The following is a 25,455-nucleotide window of genomic DNA, read 5'->3' as shown; positions in this document are numbered from 1 at the left end:
TGGGATCTCAGGACCCCAGGAAGCCCCGGGGGAGAAAACCCAGGGGAGGACCTGGTAGGCTTAGAGGGCTTGGGGCGTCCTCGGGAGGAGGGAGGGCTTGGGGCATCCTCGGGGGGAGGGAGGGCTTGGGGCTTCCTTAGGGATCTTGTGAATCCCAGGGAAAAAGACCGGCAGAGGGTGGCGATGCTGAGCAGCCAGAGCAACAATTAAGCGAGGCTTCGGTGGCCGACTCAGCGCTCCCCCACGAGGCGGTGGGCTGTCTCCTCCCTCCCCCGGCCCGAGTGCGCCTGCCTGAGCTGTGCCTGCCTGAGCTGCGCCTGCCTGAGCTGTGCCTGCCTGAGCTGCGCCTGCCTGAGCTGCGCCTGCCTGAGCTGCGCCCCCAGCTCTGCCTAACCCGGGGAAGGGGGCGGGAGGAGCTGGCCCGAGTCCTGATCCCTCACGTGAGAGCCGGGGTGGGGGTGGGGGATGAGCAGGACTTGCTGCCCCGGCCGCCAGCAGCACTTTCTCCCAGGAGGGCGGCCTGCCCCGGGCAGAGAGCACAGGCTTTCGGCATCACGGGAGCTGTGGCCTGAGCCCCGGAGGGGGGAGGGGGGCTTCAGGCTTGACCCGCCCCTGGCCCGCTGTTACCACAGACTCGGAGAACTCCCGAGGCATGGGGGAGGGGAGGCTCTGGGCAAGGACAGAACTGAGGGATGAGGGGGGAGGGGGGACTGAACGCCCAGAGACGGCACAGTCAGAGTCCTGGGCCTAAGGTCAGGAAGCCCTCGGGCCGAATCCAGCAGCAGACCCCGCTGGCCACGTGAGCCCTGGCCTCCGTTTCCTCATCTGTGAAATGGGGATGAGAGCAGCCCTTACTTCTCAGGAGGGTCTTAGGGATCAAATGGGATGATGCTTATAAAGCATGTAGCAGGTGCCTGTCACGTGGGAAGCACTACCCAAAGGTCATCATTGGCGATCTTAATGGAGCTAGTTCTCCCCCCCAGGCCCAGCCCAGACAAGGAATGAGGGTGGGGCCGCGGGGGCAGGCGGGAGCTCTGGCTCCTGGAGGATTCCCACTGGCCGGGGCCTTTGCAGTCCCTTGTGGCCGGGCGGAGGATCCGTGCCCTGCCCGGCTCTGGCATCTGGAATGGGCTCCCCCACTTTTCTAGTCTACTCCACAGGCCCACGCGCACACACCTGCACACTCACACATGCACACATTTGCACACTCACACGCGCACACACCTGCACACTCACAGGCGGGCACACACCCTCACACGTGCACCCCTGCCCCCGCACGCGCTGCTCAATGCCATGGCCTCGGCTGCCCCCCACGCCAGCCTCTGTTGACTCGCCGGCCCCTCTGGCTGCCCCCGGGCCTGGGGAGCCTCCCCTCTCCTCGCAGCCTGGCTCCCCGGCTTCCTTTCAGTCCCATCTAAAGTCCCGCCTCCTGCGGAAGCCTCCCCCACACCCTGCAGCCTTCCCTCCCTCCTGTCCCCTCTGTTCGCTCCCCCCTTAGACCACAAGCTCCTCGGAAGGAGGGACTTGGATGTCTAATGCGGCCCACAGTGTAAGTGGGCAGTAGTAGGGGCTTAACGGGGGAGGGGCGGCCGGGTGTGCAGGAGATTGGGACTTGCGAAAACCTGAGTTCGAATCTGGCCTCAGACACCGACCGGCCGTGTGACTCTGGGCAGATCACGTCACTGTTTGCCTCAGTTTCCTCATCTGTACAATGAGCCAGACAAGGAGACGCCAACCACCCCGGTTCTGCCAAGAAACCCCCAAATGGGGGCCCCCAAAAAGCTAACAGGACAAGGAGTGATGGAAATATTTAATCAAAGTTGGCTGATTGGCCAGAAGGGAAGTTTCCCACAGGTTGGGCACCTGGAATGGCCTGTGGTGACAGATCCAGGGCCTTCAGGATCAGAGCTGGGGCTTTCAGAGTCAGATCTGGGGCCTGCGGGGTCAGATCCGGAGCCTTCGGGGTCAGATCTGGGACCTGTGGGGACAGATCTGGGGCCTTGGGGGACAGATCCCTGAGTGTCAGCCGCTGAGGAGAAGCCCCTCACGGTCAGTCCAGACCGGTTCTCTCCAGGTCAGGCGGAAGCCAGAGCTCGGACCTCACTGATCCATCTCGGGAAGGTCCCGACTGCTCCCAAGGAGGCCGGGGATGGGTGCCCCTCACCACTCCATCGTTCTCCTTTCACTAAACTCAGAACAACTGAGTGGCAATGAATGTCAGCCCGGGGCCGGGCTGGGAGGGGGGAGGAGAGGCTCCGCCCCCTCAGCCGTCACCGCTCTTGGGGAGCCCCGAGCGGCCGGGGTCCGATGGCTCCCGAGCTGGGGGGACGGGCAGACGCGAGGCAGAGCCGCGATCCCCGGCGGCCGCGGGGCCGGGTCTCTGGGATGGGCTCTTGCTGGCCAGGTGGCCACGGACGGGGTCCAGGCCCGGCTCAGTAGCCAGCTGCCTCCCCCAGCTTCCTCAGGTCGGATTCGGCGTGAATGCAGCCCGGCCCGTCCTTGGCCACGGCCTGGACCACATTCAGCCAGAAGCTGACTTCTTCTACCTCGTGTCCACGGCGAATGAGCCCGTTCTTGATCTCCTGCAGCAGGAGGGGAGAGCTGGCCCCAGAGCTGCCCTTGTCCCGGGCCGCTCCATGAGCGAGCTCCCCCTCTCCCCTCCCCCCCACAGCCCCTTCAGGACGAGGGCACCCGGGACACCTGAGAAGTGGGCGGGGAAGGACCAAGGTCCCGGAGACTCACCTCGTCGAACCCTGGCTCGAAGAGAAGCTTGGTTGTGGGCCGCACGTGGAGAATCTTTGCCTTGATGGCGTCATGAAGGTTCAGACCAAACCACAGGTTGTTCACGATGGCCTGGGGACAGGAGGAAGCGGCAGCAGGGATGAGCCGGCCTGGGCACTGCCCGCGCCGCCGGGCATGGACGCCAGCTCTGGGCAAGGCTGGCCTGTGCTGCCGGGGGAGGCCCTCGGGCCCACGGAGTGTTGCGGGTGCCCTTGCTGTAGGGAGAAGGCAGGCCACGGCCACTCCAGAGGCCTAACAGCGAGCCACTCGGCCCAGCGCGGGTGCAACGGCCTCATCTGCTTGCCTCGGGCCGGGCGGCCTAGATGCCCCAGGGCCACCAGTGCCCCTAACCACTAGGCTACCAGGCTTGGGCATGGGGAGGGAGGGCAGGGGAGACACGCAGGCTGCCTCACTCACCAAGGCAGTGGCTGGAATGATCATTTGTCCTCCGGAGCCCCCGATCACCAGCAGGGACTTCTGATCTTTGGAGATCAAGATGGATGGGACCATGGAAGAGGGGGGCCTTTCCCCTGGAACTGGCAGAGAAACTCGATCTCACTGACCAGCAGGTCCTCCTTGACCTCAGAAGCCCCCCTTCCCCAGGAGCAGACGCCCAGAGGGGCTTCCTCCCCCCAGGGCCCCCACAGCCCAGCGTGGATGGCCCAAGCTAGCCAAAATGGCCCTGTGCAGTCTCCGTGGGGAGGGGCAAGCCTCCTGCTGAGAGCCGGGGACCCTGCTCAGCCGGGCCGCCTGCCTTCAGCTGGGAGCTCTCCCTCTGCCGCAGAGGGCTACGGATGAGAACGGGGGCTCGCCGCCCCTGCTGGGTGGAGGAGAGCGTCGCTGGCTCCAGCTGGGGCACGATTTACTCTCCCCTCCCTCGTGGCACAGGGGCTCCTCCACTTCTCTTTATTCTGAGCCACACTTAGTAGGAGCTTAATGGAGCCAACGAACCATCTGACCTATAGACAAGGGTTTGCTTGAGCCGCGTAAGAGGCCGAGGCAGACATGGGAGATGCAGTGACCCGGGTGGGACAAGGACAAGGACGGCTGGGCAGAAGCGCAGGAGGGGAGGAAGCCCCACCGGCCCTTGGGGCGCTAGGGCAATGCTGAGGGGTTGGAGGCATTGGTCTACTGCGGGTGCTCATGAGCCCCCGCCAGCGAGCTACCCCTGGATAATCAGTCGCCGTCTATGAGCCAGCCAGAGTTAATTAGCTGTTAGAAAAGGTATCTGCTAGGGCCGTACAGTAAGGCGCTGTGTACAGAAGCTCTCCTCAAAAGGTCGGGACGTCTCCCACAAACAGGTGGCGTTCAGGAGGCTCATAAGGCAAAGCAGGTGATTCCCAGCCCTTGGCCGGGCAGAAGTCCTTTCCTCCCCTCGTGGGTCCTCTCAACGTTCCTTTCCTCCCCTTGTGGGTCCTCTCAACGTTCTCCTTCCTGCTGTTCTCTTCACAGTCGCTATGTCCATCTTGTCTGTGGCTGCTGTTAGAGAAGTCCTAAACTCTCCGGAGAGTCATCACTGCTCCCAGGATGCTCCAGGACACCGACGAGCAGTCCAGAATCTGACCTTCTTATGTCCTCATGACCTTCCTCTGGCCAAAGAAGAGAGGAGGGGAGGACATGGGGCCTCCCCTGCCAGTGACGCGCTGGCGCAGTGTGGCGTAGCTCCCTGACACCCCAGTCCTGCTCTTCTGGCCTCATTGCTCCTCTACCCCACGGGCATGACTGGGTCTCTGTGAGCTCCCCATGCCCTCCTGGGCGGAGCTGTTTCCTCCCTCCAAATAATCGATGATTTGTCAGTGCCTCTGATTGATTGGTTCAAGAAGGACGTTCTGGGCTGATTGAATGACTCGAAAAGGATGTTCTTGGTGATAAAGTAGGTGAGGGTCCTCAAGTTCCCGCTTTCTCTCCCTCCCATCCAGGGTCTTCCTATTTGCTGCCGTTGGCAAATCTGAGGGGGTGACTGGCAAGAGCCCCAGACCAGAGAGCTCGGGAGCGCTTTGGGCAAGTCCAGGGCTTTTGGGACGGGCTCCTTGGTGTTTGGAAGAGTCCACGGGGCACGGGCCGGCCAAGACCCAATCCAGTATTTGCCTCATTTTCTCTGCTTTCCTGAGCCCGGTAATACGATTTAAGTCACAATCACTTTGCAGAGTTCAGCCGCATTAGTCCTAGACTTGGGATTTGCAGAGTCTTCTCCAAGCCGGAACACAACACGGGGAAAGGAACGAAGATCAAGCTCTCTCGTGGCCCTTTCTTAGAAGGTCCCTCTGGGGTTCTCCCGGCCGTGGGAATGGGCAATCCTGGAAATCACCCTCCCTTCAGATGAGAAGAGCAGCGCCGAGTGAAAACCCTGCCATGATTTACTCAGGAAACGGCCACCTCAGCAGAGTCCGGACCAGTCTCCAGTATTCGTGTCTATTGTAGTTTGGCTCTTTTTCAGCCGTGTCTGATTTTCGTGCCCCCATTAGGGGTTTTCTTGGCGCAGACGCCAGAGTGGTTTGCTCATTTTACAGAGGAGGAAACTGAGGCAAACAGGGTTAAGGGCTTGCCCAGGGTCACACAGTCACCACGTGTCCGAGGCTGGCTTTGTCTGCGTTCCAAGCCCGGTGCTCTGTGCGGTATGGCGCGTCAGCGTCTACACTGGCCGTGTTTCAAAATTCAAGCCCACTTCCTCTGGCTCTTTGCACCAAAGGTTTGCGGTACCAAAGGTGAGCCGACTTTGGACTCCTCGTGAGTGTCCCGGAAGCAAACTGGGAACAGTGATGGCAGAGTCCACCCGGGAGCCAAGGGTAGCTCCGCCTCTCCGGGGGGAGGGGGCTGAGAGTCCACCCCTCAACAAGACAAAGGGGTGAGCTTAGAGACAAACACTCCTCAAAGAGGCGTGGGGCTTCCCGAAGGGGATCAAGGGCAGCCTCCTTGGGGTCCCTAAGCCAGCAGGCAGCCCTTATCCTATGGATTGGTAGACCTGGGTCTGCTTAATAGTATAAAGACAAGGGGCAGCTAGGTGGCGCAGTGGTTAGAGCACCAGCCCTGAGGTCAGCAGGACCTGAGTTCAAATCTGGCCTCAGACACTTAACACTAACCAGCTGTGACCCTGGGCAAGTCACTTAACCCCACTTGGCTCAGCCAAAAAAAGCTGAGGGGCCCCGGGCAGCCCGCTCCACTTCCTGTACAGCTTTCACCCCTTTCAAACCGACTGGGCCCTAGATTAGTGCCGTCCGTCGTTCCTTGCCGAAGGGAGCTTTACACTAAGGATCCCTCATGAGGGTCTGGCACCGAGACAGGACAGGAATCAGCACAAGACAAAGGACCAGCAAAGGGTGTGAAAAAATCGTCCCCCAGGGAACTGCGGGTTGTGAGCCGGAATAAGAGATTACTCCAAATCACTAATAAGAGTCGTGATTCGAGTCCACAGCCCTGAGGTTTCGCCTCATACCAGCACATTGGTGACGATTCCACAACATGGCAACAGCCGCCATCGGAGCCGCTCGGTCCCCGGTGCCCCTGGGCGAGCTGCCGGTCGGCCGGACCACTCTGGAAGCCATTTGGGATCACCCCTTTAGAGTGACTAAGCAGCCAGAGCCCGCGGGTACCCCGCATACAGGCTTAACGGGGTTTCCCCCAGTCGGTGGTCGCTTAGCCCAGTCTGAGCACTCCTTTCGCTCCCGGGCTCCCGCGGCTCCGGGAAGGGATCCCATGCACACAGTAAGCGCCCACTAGAAGCTCAAGCTTACCTGGATCCAGCAGCTTGCTGGAGCCTGGAGTCTCCCTCCAGCAGAAGTCCAGTAGTTGGTTGTTGAGAATGAGCCCAGTCTTTGGGGAATACACCATGGAGCCAAACCTGGGCGGAGAGAAGCAGCGGGGCTGGAGGGAAAGGGGAGAGAGGTCTCTGGAAGCAGTGCTCATGGGCCATTCTCGGTGCCCGCGGGCCATTCCCGGTGCCCGCGGGCCATTCCCGGTGCCCGCAGACCATTCCCGGTGCCCGCGGGTCATTCCCGGTGCCTGCGGGCCATTCCCGGTGCCCGTGGGCCATTCCCGGTGCCCGTGGGTCATTCCCGGTGCCCGTAGGTCATTCCCGGTGCCTGTACCACGAAGGCTGGGAGGCCACGGCTGGTGGAACCGGGCCCTGGTCTGAGGGGAGCGGACCACGTTCCGGGGCAGATTTCCAGGAGCCACGTGATGCCTAAGGAGGGGCTGGGGGCGTGTCCATGCGGTGTGTGCCCGTGTGTGGTGTGAATGCGCACGTATGTGTGCGTTTGGATGTGGGAAGAGTGCGCATGAGCACACATGTATGTGGTGTGTGCATGTGGTGCCCACGTGTGCGCACCCAGGGGGAGACTGCTGTCTGCCCCGCCCCCGCCCCGCCCTCGCCCCGCCCCAAACCCCACCCTGCTCATGGGATGTTGATGGTGCTAGTGGTGGACACGGCCACGTGCGAGGTCCCGCCTCCGGCCCAAGACCCGCCCCACCCTCGCCCCGCCCCAGACCCGCCCCCGCTCACGGGATGTTGATGGTGCTGGTGTCGCGGACACCGCGCTGCCCAGGACGGCCACGTGCGAGGTCCCGCCTCCGGCCCAAGCCCCGCCCCACCCTCGCCCCGCCCCAGACCCGCCCCCGCTCACGGGATGTTGATGGTGCTGGTGGCGGACACGGCCACGTGGGAGGTCCCGCCTCCCGCCCAAGCCCCGCCCCTGCCCCACCCTCGCCCCGCCCCAAACCCCGCCCCCGCTCACGGGATGTTGATGGTGCTGGTGGCCGACACGGCGCTGCCGTCGGCGCCCAGGACGGCCACGTGGGAGGTACCCGCCTCCGGCCCGGCCCGCGCACTGACGTTGTAGTAGCTGGGGGCGTGGTCGCCCCGGGGGCCGATGCGGTCCCGGACCTCCTGGGCCAGCTCCTCTGTCAGCAGCTCCTTGTAAATGTCCTACAGGGGGAGGGGGCAGCTGAGGCCCCTCCAAGGCGAGAGGAGCCCCCTCCCCCACTTTACAGACCAGGAGACGGAGGCAGCCCAGGGAGGGAAGGTGACCCAGCTCGGCTGGACCAGGGGGACAGTGCGCTCCAGCAGGCTCAGGAAAGGACGGAAGCCCTGGTCTGAGCACTAGGGGAGGGGGGCCAGCAGGGGGCAGGGAGAGGGGCGTCCTGGGTCCCAGTCCTGGCAGCCCGGGCTCCGACCGCGGACACTCCCGGGGTGGCCCCTGGCCCACAGCCCGGTGAGCCCCGGGAGAGGGACCCTGCTTCCCTGAGGAGGGAGAGGGCTCGGGGGAGGGGCTCGGCCCTCCGGGATCTCTGCCCTTCTCCGCTGCCCCTCCCCCAAAGGGGCCCCGGGAACCTCCTGGAGCTCCAGGGACCACCTGTACTGGGCGACCTCGGGCCGTCCCTGCCTCTCTCCAGCCTCAACTTCCCCCTCTGCCAGATGGGTCCTTGGGCCTGGGGGCGCCCAAGCCGGGCCGGAGGGGGGCCTCACCGGGGCTTCTGGGTAGCTCCGAGGATCCCGCAGCTTCCACCTGAGCCCGTTAGCAAACTTCAGGGTCTCCACTATCCGGTGGTAGGTGCTGACCTTCCCCTCGAGCTGGGCCAGGGCATCCTGGGAGAACCGAAAGCCTGGAGACAGAGGGAAAGGGCCGTGCTGGAGCCCCTGGGTGGGCCCCCTGCCCGAGGCTCCGGCCCCTGCGCCAGCTTCCAGCACCACCTTGTGGTCATGGCGGGAACTGCGCCCGTCCTGGGTGAGGGGCCTGGCAGGGGAGGGGGCCGGCCTGGGCATCCGCTGGCGCCTGAGTGTCCCCGGGCCGAAGGTCCTCCGGGGGACGGGCGTCAGGGGGACAGAAGTCGGTGCCAGGAAAATGCCGGGAGGGGAAGTCGCCGAGAGCTGGGACCGTCCGGCCCAACGTGTCCTACACAGAAACACCAGCTACCACAAGCCTCTTGAATACCTCCGCTGACAGGGTGCTCACTACCTCTTCTCTGCTCTGGCACTGCTCCCCTCCTCACACCCGGACTGTGGCGCGCGCTTTTGTAGGTTGCTTTGCACATGGTTCCCCGACTGGATTGTGGGATGGGGCCTTCTTTTGTGCTTAGCATAGCCTGGCACACATTAGGAGGCTAATAAATGCTCGTTGACTCGGGTCCCTCCAGGTCTCTCTGTGACTTCCTACTCTCCTTCCTCATTAAGCTCTAACTCACTGCAGATCCTGATGCAACCCTTTCCTCCTCCCCTGCTTCCTCAGGACCTCGCCTTGAGCCGCCCTGAGAAAATTGAGGGGAGAAGGGGACAAGCATTTATTGAGCACCTACTACATGCTGAGCCCGGCACTAATGCTTTACAAATATTATCTCATTAGATCCTCACCACTCTGTGAGGGAGGCTGCGGAATAGATGAGGAAACTGAGGCAGACAATGGGTCTTGGCCAGTTAGTGTCCGAGGCTGGCTTGGGACTCAGGCCCTCCTGACTCCAGGTGCAGCGAGCCCCATCTGCCCGGCTCAGCCCCTCCCGCCCAAGGCCAAAGGAAGCTTTCTCCCACGGGGAGGAGCCTGACCTGACCCCGCCCACAGGGAATCCAAGGTTGCCCTCCCGGCCCCCCCGCTCCGTGTCCCCCCTCCCCCCTCCCAGCTCACCTTGGAGCACATTCAGGACAAAGCTGAGGATGGCGCCTCCTGCAGGGGGTGGGGGGGAGTACAGAGTGTAGTTCCCCAGGTTCAGGGCCAGGGGCTTGACCACTTCGGGTCGGAAACCGGCCAGATCTTCCTTGGTCAGCTGGCTCCCTGAGGGGGGGAAGGGGCGGGACTCACTTCTAGCCCCGCCTCCCATCTCCCGGGCCGCGCAGGGCAGGGAACGGCCCACCCAAGTGGGCCCTGGGTCCCCTCAGCTCCAGAAGCCCCAGCCTTCTTCCGGCTGCCCTGCCCCCAGCGCCCCCTCCCCCAAGGACTCGGCAAAGAAGCCCCCCCCCCCCCCCCAGCCCTTCCTCTGCCCATGCCGCCCTGCTGGCCACTGAGTCACAGTTCAGCCCTCCTGGGGAGAAGGAGGACACAGGCCTTGGGACTCCCAGCACACATACAGCAGGCACTTAATAAATGCTGGCTGGGCACACATACAGCAGGCACTTAATAAGTGCTGGCTGAGCCACTGACTGACCTCCTGCCTTCCCAACACCAATGTCCCTCTGAGCCTAGTGAGGAAGCGCCAGAAACCAGGAGAGAGGGAGAGAGCCCAGGACACAGCCTTTCACCCTCTCCCTGCCCCCCAGAGCCTGCTGGTGCTCCCCAGGCTCTCTTGTCGCAGGGCTGGGGAGGAGGGTAAGAGCTCTGGGCTCATGGGGAAGGAGACAGCCCCGGGAGCTTCCCCGCCCCCTCCCCTCCTCCCCCCACAGCCTCAGCCCCGTTCCAGGAAATGGGCCTAATTATCCTGCAAACACTGGTCTCTTCTTCTCGAGGTGGTCTCAGGGCTGGAGGCCATGGCCCTCCGCAGGCGCACAGAGCGGCCGCAGAAGCAGCTGGGGAGGAGGGGAGCGCCCGTCATTGGGCCCCGCCCAGGAGGCCGAGTCAGGGTGGGGGCGGGAAGCCCACCTTCCAGGGCAAGGTCGGCCAGGAGATCCTCGGCGAGGGCCCCCTCGTAGAGCTCGTCGGCGCCCTTCTCGGCCACCGCCTCCAGGGTGCGGGCCAGCGCCGGCCACTGCAGGAGCTCCCCCTCCGCCAGCGGCTTTTGTCCCCTGAAGAACAGCTGGCTAGAAGGAGAGGAGCAGCCCTACCGTGAGGGCACCAGGGAACCCGAGGGAGGGCAGGGTCACTGCCCAGGCCCACAGAGACCCAGCGGCAAAGCCTGGGCTGGAACTCTGAGCTCCATCAGGGCAGGGTCCCCTCATAATGCCCCACGGATGGGCGTGATCCCTGCCAGGCCCATTCAGACAGCTTGTCCCCTGCCTCCCAAGGGCTGTTGTCCCTTCCCCTCCTCTTCTCCTTCCTTCTCCTCTTCCTCTTTGTCCTCTTCCCCTATATCCTCCCCTTCTACCTCCTCCTTTTCCTCTCTTCCTCCTTCTCTTCCTCAGCCTCCACCCCCTCTTCTCCCTCCTCCATTTCCTCTTCCTTCTCTTCCCCCTCCTTTTCTTCCTCTTCTTCCTTTTGTTCTTCCTCCTTCTTCCTCTTCCTTTTCTTCCTCCTCCTCTTTCTCTTCCTCTTCTCCTCCTCATTGTCGAACTTCCAAAGGCTAGGATCTCACTGACCCGCCCTCCTGTTTTTGGCCTGCCCAGGGCCCCCTCAGGCCACACCAGGTTTTCACCTGGTGATGTTCCCATCTCCTGCTAAGACTCCGTTCCCTGTGCTGGTTCCTCGGTCCCTCACCTTGTTGTTTGGTGGCCACAAAGTGGCCGGCTCCTGCACGCGGGAGGCTTGTGCGGACACTGGCCCCTCTCCTTGAGTTTAAGCTGGCCTCCTTGGCCGCCATTTGCCACCCGCCAGGGCTGGCCTAGGCAACAATGCCCGTGCTCCTTGCCCCAGGTTAGGACAGGCCCCTCTCAGGCAGCTCCTAACTCTGACCTCCCGGATGAGCCCACCCCACACTCTCTGCCCCAGAATGTCTCCCCATGGCCACTGCAGAGACGCCCACTCAGCACCCCCAGCTTAGGCCCATCCCCCATGGTCCCCTGCGAAGCATCTCAAGCCAGAGGCAGCTGGGAACAATGAGCCGTTCTGTGGTCAGGCTCTCCCCGGAAGATGGGAGAGCCTGGAAAGTTGCTGGGGGGTGGGGAGGGGCTCTACTTCCCAGGGTGAGAGTGGAAGGCTGCAGCAGGACACCAGAGTGGGCCCTCTTGCTCAGCAGAGTTGGATGGGGCTGGGGGCACATTCCCTGGTTTGAGGTTGCTAGAAGGAGACCTCAGAAGGAGACAGCGGCTCCCATTGCCTACAGCCCCCCCTCCCTGAGGGGTCTCAGTTTCCTCGTCTGCAAATGAGAGGCTTGCCCTCCTGCGACCCCCGACTGGGCCCGCTCACCGAAGACTGGAGCTATTTATGGCCAGGCTAAGCGAGCTGTTGAGAAATGCGCTCAGGACTTTGGGCACGCGGAAGCCCTCCCGGAGAAGGCGGATGGTGGGCTTGAACAGCTGGGCCCACGGCAAGCGGCCGTGGCGCCGATGTGCCAGCTGGTAGCCTCGCAGCTCCCCCGGGATTCCAATCCAGTAGACGCCTGTGGGAGAATTGGCCAAATGCAGAAGTTGGCCGGAGGGCTCAGGCCCTTTGGAGGAGGAAGCGGGAGCCAGCGGGCCTGCAAGTCCAGGGAGGGAGGGCAAGCCTGCAGCCTTAGCTTTCTTGGCTGCCTGTTATGAGCCAGAATTTGACACAAGGTGATAACTCACTGGAATGGATGGAAGCAGTGCTTGGGTGCTTGGGTTTGCACCTTTGAGAGTTCACACATTAGCTCACACACATTAGCTCACACACATTAGCTCACACTTTTGGGAGATTCACAAGTCAGGATTCAGTATGAGAATCACGAATTCACACCTCCCATAACCCCACTCTGGGAGGAGGAGTCAGCCTTTGAGTTTACACCTCTAAAAGAGCATTAAAAGAGCGTGAGTCAGTCAGTCAGGTTGGAAGATTGCCAGGAGCCGGAGGTGAGCTAGAGGCAGAAGGTGGCAGAGGCAAAAGACAAGCAAGAGCTCTTGGAACCAAGGAGGAGAGAGGCCTCTATTAAAGCTAACCGGGCCCGAGGAAAGAGACAAGACTTGGAAGGAGAAAATAAACGTTTGGCTGCGTTTGAAGTGATTATTACTCTGAACTAAACTGAAACTAAGGCTGCCTCCAGAAACCCCCAAGAAACCTGCTCCCAGAGAACCATTATGTTTTAGAGAAGAAGAAGACCACAGCTGCCAAATGGCAGCTCTTAGGGAGTTTGTGGTCTACTTAGACCCCCAGCTCTGTTTCAAGGGATTTGTTGCCTAATTTCTGGCCATTCTATATTGGGGAGTCTTTCCTAATTCGAGCTAGCTCCCTGCTCCGGCCTGTCAGGAGCTTTCCGAATCCGCACCACGGCATTCAACGTGTCAGCTCCCCTTCCCAGACTCCGGTCGCCTGCAGACTGGACACCTATACATCCCTGCCCTTTAGTCCCTGATAAAAATGGGGAGCCGCGCAGCTCTCTGCGGCACTTCCCTAGAGGCCTCTCACCCACAGTGCCTTCCACCTCCCCTCCAGGAGAACATTTGGGGGGAGGGAGTCCCCGAGAAGCTGCCTGGGCTGGGGATTGGAGCTTCCCCCAAAGGCCCCACCCTCCTCTGCTGATCCCAGGTCCCAGAGTGCTCCAGGAGGCCTCTCGGGGGGCGCCTCCCTGATTTAGTTTCCCTATTTGTGAACGAGATGCCCATCGGGTGTGGAGGGTGCCCTCCTCGGGCTGCCTCTGGGCGCTGGCGGCCGTACCTTTTCCCAGCGGTTGGTCTCTGCGGCAGCGCTCCTGCAGATTCCGGGGGCTGGCCTCGGGCACGGTTTCCCGAGCGTTGATCACTTCTACCTCTCCTGGGGACCACAGACTGTCAGCCTCGCCCGCCCCCAGCCAGGGACCCTCTTTCCCCAGGCAAGGGCCTCACTCCCCCCTCCTTCAAAGAGGAAACCGAGACCTGAGAAGGGGGAGGGAGGGGGAGCGCCTGCTCCTGCGGGGCCCACAATGCCCCGGGCCGTGGAGGGGCCTCAGGACCCTGCTGGACCTACCTGTGCTGGCGTCATAGACAGTGAAGATGACCCCGCCTCCCAGCCCCATGCTCTGAGGGTTCAGGACACAGGTGCAGACCAGGGCGGCGATGGCGGCGTCCACGGCGGAGCCGCCTCGCTCCAGGATATCCCTGAGGGAGGCCGAGAGAAGCCTTGTCAGCAGCGGGGCCAGCACCCCCCAGCTTTACTGCCAGCAGCGACTTCATTCTCTGGGAGGCCCGGGCCCCAGTCAGGCAGAGCCAACCTCCGACCCTTGGTAGCTGTGATACCCCGCTAAGTCACCTCACCCCCTTGCCTCAGTTTCCCCATCTGTAAAATGAGCTGGAGAAGGGCACGGCCAATCCCTCCGGTGTCGCGGCCAAGAAAATCCCCGGCGGGGTCAGGAAGAGTTGGACACGAACAAATGGCGGGGCCCGGTCCTAGTGGGAGACGCCGGCTGGCGACAGGTGGCTTGGGCACCGGAGGGGGCCGGGGGCCAGAGCCTGACTTAGACGGCCGTCAAGCTCCCAAGGAGGGGGAGGACATTATCTACCGATACAGAGCGCCCCCTGCAGTCAGGGGTCCTCACGCCAGCCCGGGCCTTAAGAGCTAGGATTGTGCCCATTCTACAGATGAGGAAACTGAAGCAAGCACTGGGGCCCCGCAGTGTGGACAAGGTAGGATTAGAATCCGGTTTCCTGTCTCCGGTCCAGTGCTCCAAGCACCTGCTGTGTGCCAGCCCACCCCCCAGGGGGCAACCTTCTTTGGGTGGGAGAGATGGCCCCTGGACAGAGATTAAACAACAGGTGGCCCTTTGAGAAGGAGAAAAGGTCCCTGGAAACCTGAGGGGAGGCGAGCTTGAGCTGAGCTTTGGGGTGCCAGGGACTCAGCTACGATTCGGCTGTGCTTGCCCAGCTGTGCCTCGGCCATCCAGAGCCCGGCTGTCCCCATCCACATGGGGCTCCATCATCCAGAACCCCGCTGTCCCCGTCCACATGGGGCTCCATCATCCAGAACCCCGCTGTCCCCGTCCACATGGGGCTCCATCATCCAGAACCCCACTGTCCCTGTCTACATGGGGCTCCATCATCCAGAGCCCGGCTGTCCCCGTCTACATGGGGCTCCATCATCCAGAACCCGGCTGTCCCCGTCTACATGGGGCTCTATCATCCAGAACCCGGCTGTCCCTGTCTACATGGGGCTCCATCATCCAGAACCCCACTGTCCCCATCCACATGGGGCTCCATCATCCAGAACCCCGCTGTCCCCATCTACATGGGGCTCCATCATCCAGAACCCCACTGTCCCCGTCCACATGGGGCTCCATCATCCAGAATCCTGCTGTCCCCGTCCACATGGGGCTCCGTCATCCAGAACCCCGCTGTCCCCGTCCACATGGGGCTCCATCATCCAGAACCCCACTGTCCCCATCCACATGGGGCTCCGTCATCCAGAACCCCGCTGTCCCCGTCCACATGGGGCTCCATCATCCAGAACCCTGCTGTCCCCGTCCACATGGGGCTCCATCATCCAGAACCCTGCTGTCCCCGTCCACATGGGGCTCCGTCATCCAGAACCCCGCTGTCCCCGTCCACATGGGGCTCCATCATCCAGAACCCCACTGTCCCCATCCACATGGGGCTCCGTCATCCAGAACCCCGCTGTCCCCGTCCACATGGGGCTCTATCATCCAGAACCCCACTGTCTCCATCTACATGGGGCTCCATCATCCAGAACCCCACTGTGCTACAATCTCCCTTATCTGACCTCAGCTCTCCTTGCCCTTGTCCTCCCTCCAGCCTCCTCTATGGAGAGCTCAGCTTGGGTCGGGGAGCTAGCTCCCCTGCCAAGGACTCTTCTCAGGACCTCCTCGGGAGCACGCTCACTTCGCAGTGCCAGGCGGCGGCTCGAAGGTCCAAGGGCAGGGCACTGTTCACCACCCGCCCGCCCCGGGCTGGCCCCATTCCCTCCGTGCCTCAGGGGGAGAGGAAGCGAGAGGCCAGGGTGCTGCCCACAGGGAAATTCAGGCAGGATGGCATCTGGACACCGGGACGGCAGAGCGGAAGGAAACGCATCGTGGAGCCCAGGCTAGGGTTAGATGTTGGAATCCTTACAAACTGTTAAGTCATTAGAGTTGATAGAGACAATAGTTATCTAATTGGCCCGGTTCCGTGTCGCTGATCTTCTCCTACAGGGAGATGTTATGGGCCAGAACCTGAAACAAGGTGTTGACGCACTGGAATTGATGGAAGCGACGCTTGTGTGTTTAAGTGAACCCCTTTGAGAGTTCACACATTAGTTCACAAGTTTGGAAGATTCCCAAGTGCTCACAAGTATGGGAGATACACAAAGTACCTTTGTAACTTGTGAATTCCCACCTCCCATAATCCCACTCTGGGAGGAGGAGTCAACCTTTGAGAGAGCATGAAAAGGAGCTGAGGCAGTGATGTCACTTCAGATGGGAAGACTGCCAGGAGTGGGACTTGAGCTAGAAACAGAAGCTGCTGGAGGCAAAAGATGAGCAAGGAGAGCTCTGGGAACCAGAGAAAGCTAAGTGAGTTGAGTTAAGGAGATTGCCAAGCTAGGGACTGCAGTCGGGCAGAACGAAGGATTCAGGGCTTGGAAGGACATAAACGTTTGCATTTTACCAGCTGCTGCCTTTGAGGTGATTATTACTCTGAGCTGAAACTAAGGCTGCCTCCAGAAAACCTCCCCAAGAAACCTGCTCCCACAGAGAACCATCATATGTTATGGGAAGAGAACGCCACAGGTAGAGGGGTGAAGTGGGCCAGAGCTGTCTGGCCCAACTCCCACTTTTCAGATGAGGCTACTGAGGTCCCAGAGGCTAAAGTCCATTCCAAAGATCTGTGTGATCTTAGGTAGGTCACTGTCCCTGGGAGATTTAATAAAGGAGCTGGGCCAGGGGCTGGCCAAGTCCCTTTCCAGAGGCCACCCCATCCAGCCCTTGCCTGCTTCCTCCTCCTCCTCCTCCTCCTCCTCTCACTGGAGCTCCCCGCCACCCCGGGAGGGAAGTGTGGAGACCGAGGCAGACAGAGCTGAATGCCTTGCCCAGGCTCCCCTGGTCAGTCCGTGTCTGGCACACAATTAGAACTCGGCTCCTCCTGGTGCCGAGCTCTGCAGGCCGTGGTACCCCCGGCACTCCCTAGCTCTAGCACCCCAGTAAGGCACTCGCCCCTGTTTTCCTCAGTTTCCTCTTCCATAAGATGGGGAAAATAACAGCACCTCCCTCCCAGAGTTATTGCAAGGATGAAGCGATCTGACTGCAAAATGCTCAGCACAGCGCCCGGCACATAGTAGGCGCTCTGCAAATGTTGGGCGTCAGCACCATTAGTGGCTGCTCTGCTGCTGCACCCTAAGGACCGTGGGAAACTGCTGAAAGTGCCCCGTATGCATCTTCATCTTCAGGATGGGGACGGGCTAGCTTTCTACCGTACTCCCAGAGCGGGGTCCACGCAGCTACTTACAAACGCTTTGTATCACTCACTCACCATTCATTCATTCATTCACTCACTCATCCACCCACTCATCCATCCATTCATTCACTCATCTACTCATTCATACATTCATTCACTCACTCATTCATCTACCCACTCACCACTCATTCATTCACTCATTCATTCACTCACTCATCCATCCATTCATTCATTCATCTCCTCATTCATACATTCATTCACTGACTCATTCATCTCCCCACTCATTCACCCATTCAATCACTCACTCATTCTTCCATCCACCATTCATGCATTCATTCCTCTACTTACTCACTCATTCCCTCACACAACAATGGAATGGATGGCTTCCTCGCTTGAGGGAGCGACGGGAGCCCAAGGAAGGACTCGGCAGTAGGGGATGAGGGGGCCGTGGGTTCTGAGGAGACGCTCTCTTGCTGGTTTCCTGTCTGTCTGTGGGAGCTGGGTCCGCGCCCCACCTCTGGGCCCGGTTGGTTGAGGGCGACACTGATCTGACTCGGGAAAAGGGGTGGGGACCCGCTGAGCCTGCGGGCAGTGCTTGGGAGGGTCCGAGCTCCCTTTTCTCTGCTGCTTGGGGAGCGAGAAGCTCCTGCGGGCGCCAGACAGGGGAGGTTCCTGCCCGGGACTGGGGGTGCTGCCGGCTTCTGCGGTCCGAGGCCCCGGCTGTGGAGGCCAGGATTTGGGAGACTGGAGGGCCGGGGTCGGCGAGGCCCCCTCCCCTGGGCTTCCCTCCCTTGCCCACGTCCTCTGGCCTGGACACACGTTGCTGCCCACTGCCCCGTTCCCTTCCCACAGTTCCCGTGAGTTCGGTTTAGCAGAGGCCGGAGGCAGCGGACTCCAGGGCAGGACGCTGAGGCCATGTTTAGTGAAGGGCACGGCCCTAGGCTGGTGGGGAGAGGGGAGGGAGCTGGTCACTCAGCCCGGGAAAGGTCTCCACGCGGCGTCCTGTGATACGGGGAGAGAACTGTCGAGCTCCCTCTCCGTCATTCGGGACGAATCCCACGTCCTCCCCACCCTGGGCCCTGCAGATTTGGGGGGGGGGGGCGGTCGACCCCTCGGAGCAGCCGGAGGAGAGACAGCCTGGACCCATGAGAAGCTGAGCTCCCTCCCTGGATGCTCGCGGCGCCGCCTTGCCCTTGGTCTCCTCGGCTCTGGAGCCGGTCGGGCCGCTGAAGCCGCTGCGGGGTCCGGCGTCCTGACGTCCACGTGAAGCGGCCCCGGTCATGGGACAGAAGGCTGAGATGGCGCCAGCCCAGAGCCCGAGAAAGGTTATTTAGGTGATGGTGATGGGGATGGGTGAGAGACACAGAGAGACCTCAGAGACAGAGACACAGACACACACAGTGAGACATCAGAGACAGAGACACAGACACACAGTGAGACCTCAGAGACCTCAGAGACAGCAACACAGACACACAGTGAGACCTCAGAGACCTCAGAGACAGAGACACAGACACACACAGTGAGACCTCAGAGACAGAGACACAGACACACAGTGAGACCTCAGAGACGGAGACACAGACACACAGTGAAACATCAGAGACCTCAGAGACAGCAACACAGACACACACAGTGAGACATCAGAGACCTCAGAGACAGAGACAGAGACAGAGACACAGGGATCCAGACACACAATGAGACATCAGCGACCTCAGAGACAGAGACACAGACACACAGTGAAACATCAGAGACCTCAGAGACAGAGACAGAGACACAGACACACAGTGAGACAGCAGAGACCCCAGAGCCAGAGACACAGAGATACAGATAGGGAGACAAAAGGGGGAGCCCCGGAACCACGGCTGCCAGGATGGGGGGCACACGGGCCGAATTTCAGGCAGAGCTCCCTGGCCTGTGTGAGTGGAGGGAGCTGCCCCCCCACGCCTCAGGGCCCCCAGCCCCGCGCCCCCCACCCATGGGACACAGCCGGGTCAGCGCGGGGGCCTGGGTTGAGCCGGCTCCAGGTACTTTACGGCCCCTGGCTGGGGCTGACATCAGATCGGGGAGGGCTGGAAACCACCTTGAAAGTCCAGGGATACCCCAATATTCCCAGGCCCGGGGCCAGACGGCAGGAGGCCAAGGGTGGGGCAGGGCCGGGAGCCAATCCCGGAGGGCTCCCAGGCAGAGGCGGCACGGGAACGGCCGGGCCGGCCCGGAAGCTGGACCTCACACACCGGCCGGGCCCCACGCTGTGAGAGGCCTCTCCATAATGTTGAGCTGGGGGGGGGGGGCGGCTGGTCCCTGGCTTTCCCCAGACAGCAACGCCCCCCTCCACTTGCCGGGCCCGGGGACAAGGGACCCGAGGCTGAAGCGGGCGGGGCGGCCCGGCCTCCTGGGTCGAGGCAGGAGCTGGAAGCGGGCGGCCACCTTCCCGGCGCAGTGATCCCTGTTCGCCCCTGAGCCCCGCCCCCTCCCACAGCCCGGTCCGGCGGGGGTTGGGGGGTGGGGGGAGGCAGATTTAGGGCTGGAAGCCCCAGAGCTCAGGGCTAGGGTGGGGGTGGGGGTGGGGGCGGGGCGGGAATTCAGATTTAGTGCTTCTGACTCCAATGCAGGGAGCAGATTCTCTCACGCTCACACTTTCACTCACTCACACTCATTCTCACACTCAGCCTTTGTACGTCCTTGTCCAAGTCTCTTTCCCCTTCTGAGCCTCAGTTTACCTAGCCGTAAAGTGGCCCTCTCCCTCCCGGCAGCAGCCATCTGGAGGACGAGTCTCCCTGCTGAGCCCTGCCCAACATCTGGCCGCTTCCAGGGCCCAGCTCCTTGCCTTTCTTTTCCTCAGTGCGGGGGGAGCAGGGGAGCCCGGGGCGGCCTCTTGGCTTAGAGGCTCAGAAAGGAGGGGGGGGGATGGAGGGGGGCCCGGGCAAGGATGGGGGGAGCGACAGGGACAGCGGCACAGACAGGGCTTGGGGCCGAGGGCTGGAGGGGCCGTTCCGAGGGGCCGAGTCTGTGCCCGCCCTGACCCAAGACCGGCCCCTCGGGCTGCTGCTCCCCAGGCTCACTGAGCCCCGGATGAGTAGGATCCAGGAAGCCCTCAGGGGCCTTAGCCCTGGGCGGAGTTGGTAGTAAAAAGCCTCTCGGGGGCTCACAAAGTCACCCCCCAAAATAGTAGGGGGCCATGAGACAGGAACAGCAGGGGCTCGCCTGAGGAAGACCCTGGGCTCTCTGGGGCCTGCGAGTCCGGTCTGGGGCCGGGGCTCTTGGGCTGCACGGGGAGGGGCGGGGAGGAGGGGGTCCCTCCGTCCTTGTCCCGGCTCAGACCTTTTCCGGAGCCCAGTGGGGCCCGTGGCTGGCGCCAGAGGAGTGACCCGCGCTCAGGGAGAAGCCAGGGCGCGATCAGCTGGCCCGCCCTGAGCCCGCTGCCCCCGGCACGCTGGGCGTCCCGGGAAGGGGTGAGCTCCCTGTCCCCAGAGGGCTCCCGACCGAGGCTGGCCGTTCTCTGGCCAGGCCGGATCTGAAGGCGGGTCGCGGCTAAGGACGGCGCCCCCTCAGTCAGGGAGGCCCCTGATGTTTGAGGCGACAGCAGGGTCTGGGCCCGGGTTTGAGGGGATGCAGGAGCTGCCCCCCCCCCCCGAGCCTCAGGTGACACAAGAACAAGCTTCGGCCCATGGGGGGCAGCGGGCTCTCGGAGACAGGCCCCGGCTCGGTTTCCAGCTGCCCCCAGGCTGGCCCCCGGCATCGCGCCGCCCCCCAGGTGGGCACCGGGACTCGCCCCGTGCCAGGGCGACGAGGGCCGGCGGTCGAGCATGGAAAGGCAGGCTGGCCCAGAGCCCGGACTGCCCGGGTCAGCCCTGGGGTCTAGGGCCGGAGTCAGGGAGGCCGGCCAGTAACGAGCCATGGCTCCCGGGCCAGACAGGAGGCAGCTGGGGGAGCCCCGGGAGCCTCTGTCTGTGGGAGAGCTGGGGGCAGGCCCGGCCCGGGGAAGCCCTTACACATAGGAAGGCTGGGGATGATACCAGGGTCATGAATCATGAATGCGGGGAGGAAAGGAGGGGGAAGAGAGGAAGAAGAAGAGGAAGAGGGGGGAGAAAAGGAGGGGGAAGAGGAGGAGGGGAGAAGGAAAAGGAGGAGGGGGAAGAGGAAGGGAGGAGGGAGAAGAAGAAGAGGGGAAAGAGTAAGTAGGGGAAGAAGGAGAAAGGGAGAGAAGGACGAAGGGAAAGGGAGGGAAAAGGGGAGGAAGGAGAAGAGAAGGAGGAGGGGGAGTGGAAGAGTCCCATAAGCCTTGTTGGGCATGGCCCACTGATCGTGATGCGCCCCGGACCTTCCACATGGCGGAGGAGGGCCTGGGGCAGCCGCCGGCTCTGGAGCTGCCGAAATGAAGTGAACCGAAGGCGCAGGGGTCTGTGCTCTGGGCCCTCGGGCCCCTTCGGGCTCCCGCTCCGGGCCCTGGGCTCCGGGGGCCTCTCTTTTCAGACAGCGGATGCCGGCCCTTCCCCTGCGGTCACTCTTTCTCATCCCCCGCCTGGAGTACATGAGGAGGTGCTCCAGACCACGGGCCACCCAAGTGCCCACGGACTGCCCGGGGCCAGGGGCCTGTCCTGCGCTTGGGCTGAGGAGAGGGAGGCTCCGGCCGGCCAGGTGGCCCAGCCCCCGGGCTGCTCCTGGATGAGCCCAGACAAAGCGGGCATCGAGAGAGCCCCGGGCCCGGACCGGAGAGAGACCAGAGAGAGACCAGAGAGAGCCCTGAGAGAGCCCCGGGCCCGGACCTGAGAGAGACCTGAGAGAGACCAGAGAGGGACCTGAGAGAGCCCTGAGAGAGCCCCGGGCCTGGACCGGAGAGAGACCAGAGAGGGACCTGAGAAAGCCCCGGGCCCGGACCGGAGAGAGACCAGAGAGGGACCTGAGAGAGCCCCGGGCCCGGACCGGAGAAAGACCAGAGAGGGACCTGAGAGAGCCCTGAGAGAGCCCTGGGTCTGGACCTGAGAGAGACCAGAGAGGGATCTGAGAGAGCCCCGGCCTGGACCAGAGCCAGCCAGCCCCGAGTGACATCAGGAGCCAGCCCCGGCCTCAGGAGCCAGCCCGCACTCACCGGCCGATGTCCGAGCAGCTTCTGGAGTCGGCGGCCACGGCGGCTGTGGGGTAGCTTCTGCTCGGGCACGAGCTGCCACGAGGGGCCAGGATGCTGGCAAGCACGATGACGGCCACCAGGATGCCCAGGGCCAGCAGCAAGAAGCAGACTGCGCGACCCCCAATCTTGGCCATAGCCCAGGCGGCCTGACTTCCTGAAAGGACAGAACTGGGGTCACAAGTCAGCAGCGACCTGCTCTCCCATGGTGCCCCCCCTTCTCCTCCTTCTTGTCTTCCCTCTTCCCCTTCTGCTCTTCATCCCTCTCCCCCTCTTCCTTGTCCTCCTGTTCCTCCTCCTCCCTCTCCCCTCCTGCTCTGTGCTTTCTCTCCTCCTATCCATCCACCCTCTCTTCCTCTTGCTCCTCATCCTCCCTCTTCCCTTTTTTCTGTCCTCTCTCTCCCCTTCTCTATTCTCCCTCTCCCTCCTCTCCATGCTCCCTCTCCCTCCTCTCTATGCTCCCTTTCCCCTTCCTCTCCTTCCTCCCTCTCCCCCTCCTCCTCTCCATGCTCTCCCTCTCCTGCTCTCCCCCCTCCCTCTCTCCCTCCTCCCTCTCCCTCCTCTTCATGCTCCCTCTCCCCTTCCTCCTCCCTCCTCCCTCTCCCCCTCCCCAGCGCCCAGGAGCCAGGCCCCCGGTACCGGGTGGTGGGCAGCAGAGGGACGGTGTGGGGCAGAGGCAGCGCAGGCAGCTGTGCTCGCGGCAGCCGTTTCCCCTTCTGCATCCTGCCTCCGGCCCCCTCGGGTGCAGCCGGCTCTGGGCGGGCGGAGGGAAGGCTTTGGCAATTGTCCCCCTCCCATATTCTGCTGGCCCGCAGCCACCCCAGCGCAGCGCCTTTAACCACTTCCCCACTGCCTGCAGGAGCTGCTCCCTAACCCGGCCCTGGGGCCTTCCTGGCCAACCCCTGCAAAGAGTAAGCATTTATTTAGTGCCCTCGGACAGTCAACATTTATTAAGTGCCTACTGTGTGCGGGCTGCTGAGCCCGGGGATACAAAAAGGCGCCAGGGAAGAGTTCACAATCTAATGGGGAGGACAGCACCCGCCTCCCACCCCCCACCCCTCAGCGAAATTCGGGCTAAATGGGAAATCAAGGCTCAGGAAGGAAGGCTGCTCCTGGGGAAAGGCTGAGAGGAGAGGTCCAGCCCCTCTCTTTCCCACTCAGAGCCCCCTGCCCAGCGGAGGGGTCAGCTCTTCCTGGGGCCGTCCTCCCCTGCCCTACCCCCATCCGTAGGGAGGAAGGCCCCAGGCCACCCCAGGACGCAGGGACACCCCCGGGAGGCAGGGTCACCCCCGGAGGCAGGGACACCCCCCGAGGCAGGGACACCCCCTGAGGCAGGGTCACCCCCCGAGGCAGGGACACCCCCCCCCGAGGCAGGGACACCCCCTGAGGCAGGGTCACCCCCCGAGGCAGGGACACCCCCTGAGGCAGGGTCACCCCCGGAGGCAGGGTCACCCCCGGAGGCAGGGTCACCCCCGGAGGCAGGGACACCCCCGGAGGCAGGGTCACCCCCGGAGGCAGGGTCACCCCCGGAGGCAGGGACACCCCCGGAGGCAGGGAGCTCCGGCTGCTTCTGCTGGGTCTGGGCCTTGCCCTGGCACAGGAAACCACTTGTTGCTGATGGGGGGGGGGTGTCGGGGACTCTTGATGCTGAACTGGAAGGTTGCCCTTGAGGCTCGGCTGAGGCACTCGGGAGGAGGGGCGGGCACCCTGGCCCCAGAGCAGCAGGGCCGGGTCCCCCCACAGCCCGGGGAGGCTCCAGACAGAAGAGGGAGAGCTGGGAGGACCACCAGCCTGGAAGCTGCCCCCCTGCGGGGAGCGCCCCTGGGCCCATTTAAATGAGTTCAGGAACCCCGGGAGGTAGGGAAGGGCCGGACTCGGTTTCCCGCATTTTAGTAGCGGCTCTCCAGGGCTGCTGGGGGAGAAGCTGGCAGTGTAGCCGAGGGCACTGGGGGGGGGGGGGAAAGGCTCCGTCCTGAGGGCGTGGGGAGGGCGTGGGGGCTCTCTGCCTGGCCCTGGGCTCGTTTCCCTCCGGAGCAACGACTCGGGCAGGCAGAGGCCGGGCTCCGACATCCGCCGAGGACCCCAGTGTGGGTGACGGGGTCAGGATCCTGAAGGACCCGCTAAGAGGACATTCACTTGGGAGAAGCGCCCAGCTTGTACCCGGCCCCCAAAGCATCCTCCGAGTGGGCAGGATGGGGGAGAGCAGTCTGAAAAGGAGGGGGGCGGTGTGAGTGGACCACAAGCTCCCTGGAGTCAGCAGCCTGGGGAGTCCGTCCCCCTGACCTCCCATCCTCTACTCTCCTGGTCTACGCGGCCGGGACAGTGTAGACGAGGAGAGTCCTTGCTGCACGGAGCGCCGGGGGGGGAGGGGGGGAGGGGGGGAAGGGGGGGCGGCCAGGGAGGGGGTCCGGGGTGGGAGTGGGGGAGGAGCAGCCGGGCAGCTTTGCTTCTCGGGCTGGGGCGTGGGACAGTGGACTTGTTTTTGGCCCGGGAAGCACAGCCAGGGACGCGCTAAAGGAGGCAGGGAAGCCCACGAGTCTGGGCTGCCCAGAGGTAGTGAGCTCCCGGAGCTTGGCCGTCTCCCAGCGTCCCCTGCGCAGAGATGCCGAGCGGCGCTCCCTCGAGAGAGCGCGGCCCCGACCGCCCCGAGGCTCCCGCCCCCGAGGATGCCGGGCGCAGCCCTCGGCCTTTCCCGGGGTCAGGGCCGGCCGCCACAGCCCCCCGGGGGCCGGCTCGGCGCCAGGCTGGACCGCCACGGAGCGCTTTCCGGGAAAGGCAGGATGTCGCGGTCCTCAGCGGGCCGGGGGCCCGCTCCCTCCCCCCGGCCCAGCTCTTGCTCAATCTCGGCAAAGCCACGGAGGGGAGGGGGCTCGGGCCAGTCGTCGCCCCTCCCCCTCCCCCTCACGGGCCAAGTCTTCACCCCCCCACACACTCCACCCCCGACTCCGTGCGGGGCCTCTCTGTGAGGGCGGGGCGGCCGGAGGGCCCCCCAGCTCCAAGCGGAGGAGCCGACCCCCGGCTCTGCTAATTCCGACCTGCCGGGACAGCGAGGCTGCTTCCGGGACCCGGGGAGGGGCTGGGGCAGAGCGGCGCGAGGGCGCCCAGCTCCAGGGCCGAGAAGCCTTGCAGGGGGTGTCAGAGCCGCCCCCCTCCCCGGGCCACCGCCGCTCCCCCTAACCCTGCGGGCGCCGCTCCCGGGGCCGAGCTCCGTCCCTCAGGCAGGAGGCCCCGCGGGCTCCCGCTGCCCGCAGCTTCCCTTTCCTTATCGAAGCGCCGAGGCCCCTGTGCCCCCGGCTGGAGATGGAGGAAGCCGCGGGCAGCCGCGGGAGCTGGGCCCCGGCCTTGCAGAGGGGCTGCCTGGCGGGCTCAGAGACCCCAGGCTGGGGCCCGGCCAGCGCTCTGGAGTCCCGAGGGCTCCCCGCTCCGGGGGCCTGCTCCCTGGGCACCT

General features: G+C 63.4%; 1 protein-coding gene across 1 annotated transcript; it reads right to left on the bottom strand.

Moving 5' to 3' along the window:
• Nucleotides 1-1,798: 1,798 nt before the first annotated feature.
• On the bottom strand, nucleotides 1,799-22,769 carry GGT5 (gamma-glutamyltransferase 5). Its single transcript, XM_051973381.1, has 13 exons — nucleotides 22,647-22,769; nucleotides 21,972-22,164; nucleotides 13,473-13,603; nucleotides 13,185-13,280; nucleotides 11,760-11,952; nucleotides 10,341-10,498; nucleotides 9,393-9,539; nucleotides 8,243-8,379; nucleotides 7,512-7,702; nucleotides 6,513-6,619; nucleotides 3,199-3,317; nucleotides 2,743-2,853; nucleotides 1,799-2,582 (listed from the first exon to the last, which is right to left on the bottom strand). The coding sequence occupies exons 2-13, from the start codon at nucleotides 22,142-22,144 to the stop codon at nucleotides 2,433-2,435; spliced, it is 1,713 nt and encodes a 570-aa protein (XP_051829341.1). The 5' UTR covers nucleotides 22,145-22,164; nucleotides 22,647-22,769; the 3' UTR covers nucleotides 1,799-2,432.
• Nucleotides 22,770-25,455: the final 2,686 nt, after the last annotated feature.

Source organism: Antechinus flavipes, chromosome 1, assembly GCF_016432865.1.
Source record: "Antechinus flavipes isolate AdamAnt ecotype Samford, QLD, Australia chromosome 1, AdamAnt_v2, whole genome shotgun sequence".
Taxonomy (NCBI): domain Eukaryota; kingdom Metazoa; phylum Chordata; class Mammalia; order Dasyuromorphia; family Dasyuridae; genus Antechinus; species Antechinus flavipes.
This window is presented reverse-complemented; position numbering and strand designations above follow the sequence as displayed.

Excerpts from the sequence above, each read along its gene's own strand:
- GGT5 (XM_051973381.1), bottom strand. The coding sequence starts at position 22,144 with ATGGCCAAGATTGGGGGTCGCGCAGTCTGCTTCTTGCTGCTGGCCCTG. Across the intron at positions 13,604-21,971 it reads AGCTGCTCGGACATCGGCCG|GGATATCCTGGAGCGAGGCG; the intron begins GTGAGTGCGGGC and ends GGCCTCCCTCAG. Across the intron at positions 10,499-11,759 it reads ATAAATAGCTCCAGTCTTCG|CCAGCTGTTCTTCAGGGGAC; the intron begins GTGAGCGGGCCC and ends CTCTCCTTCTAG.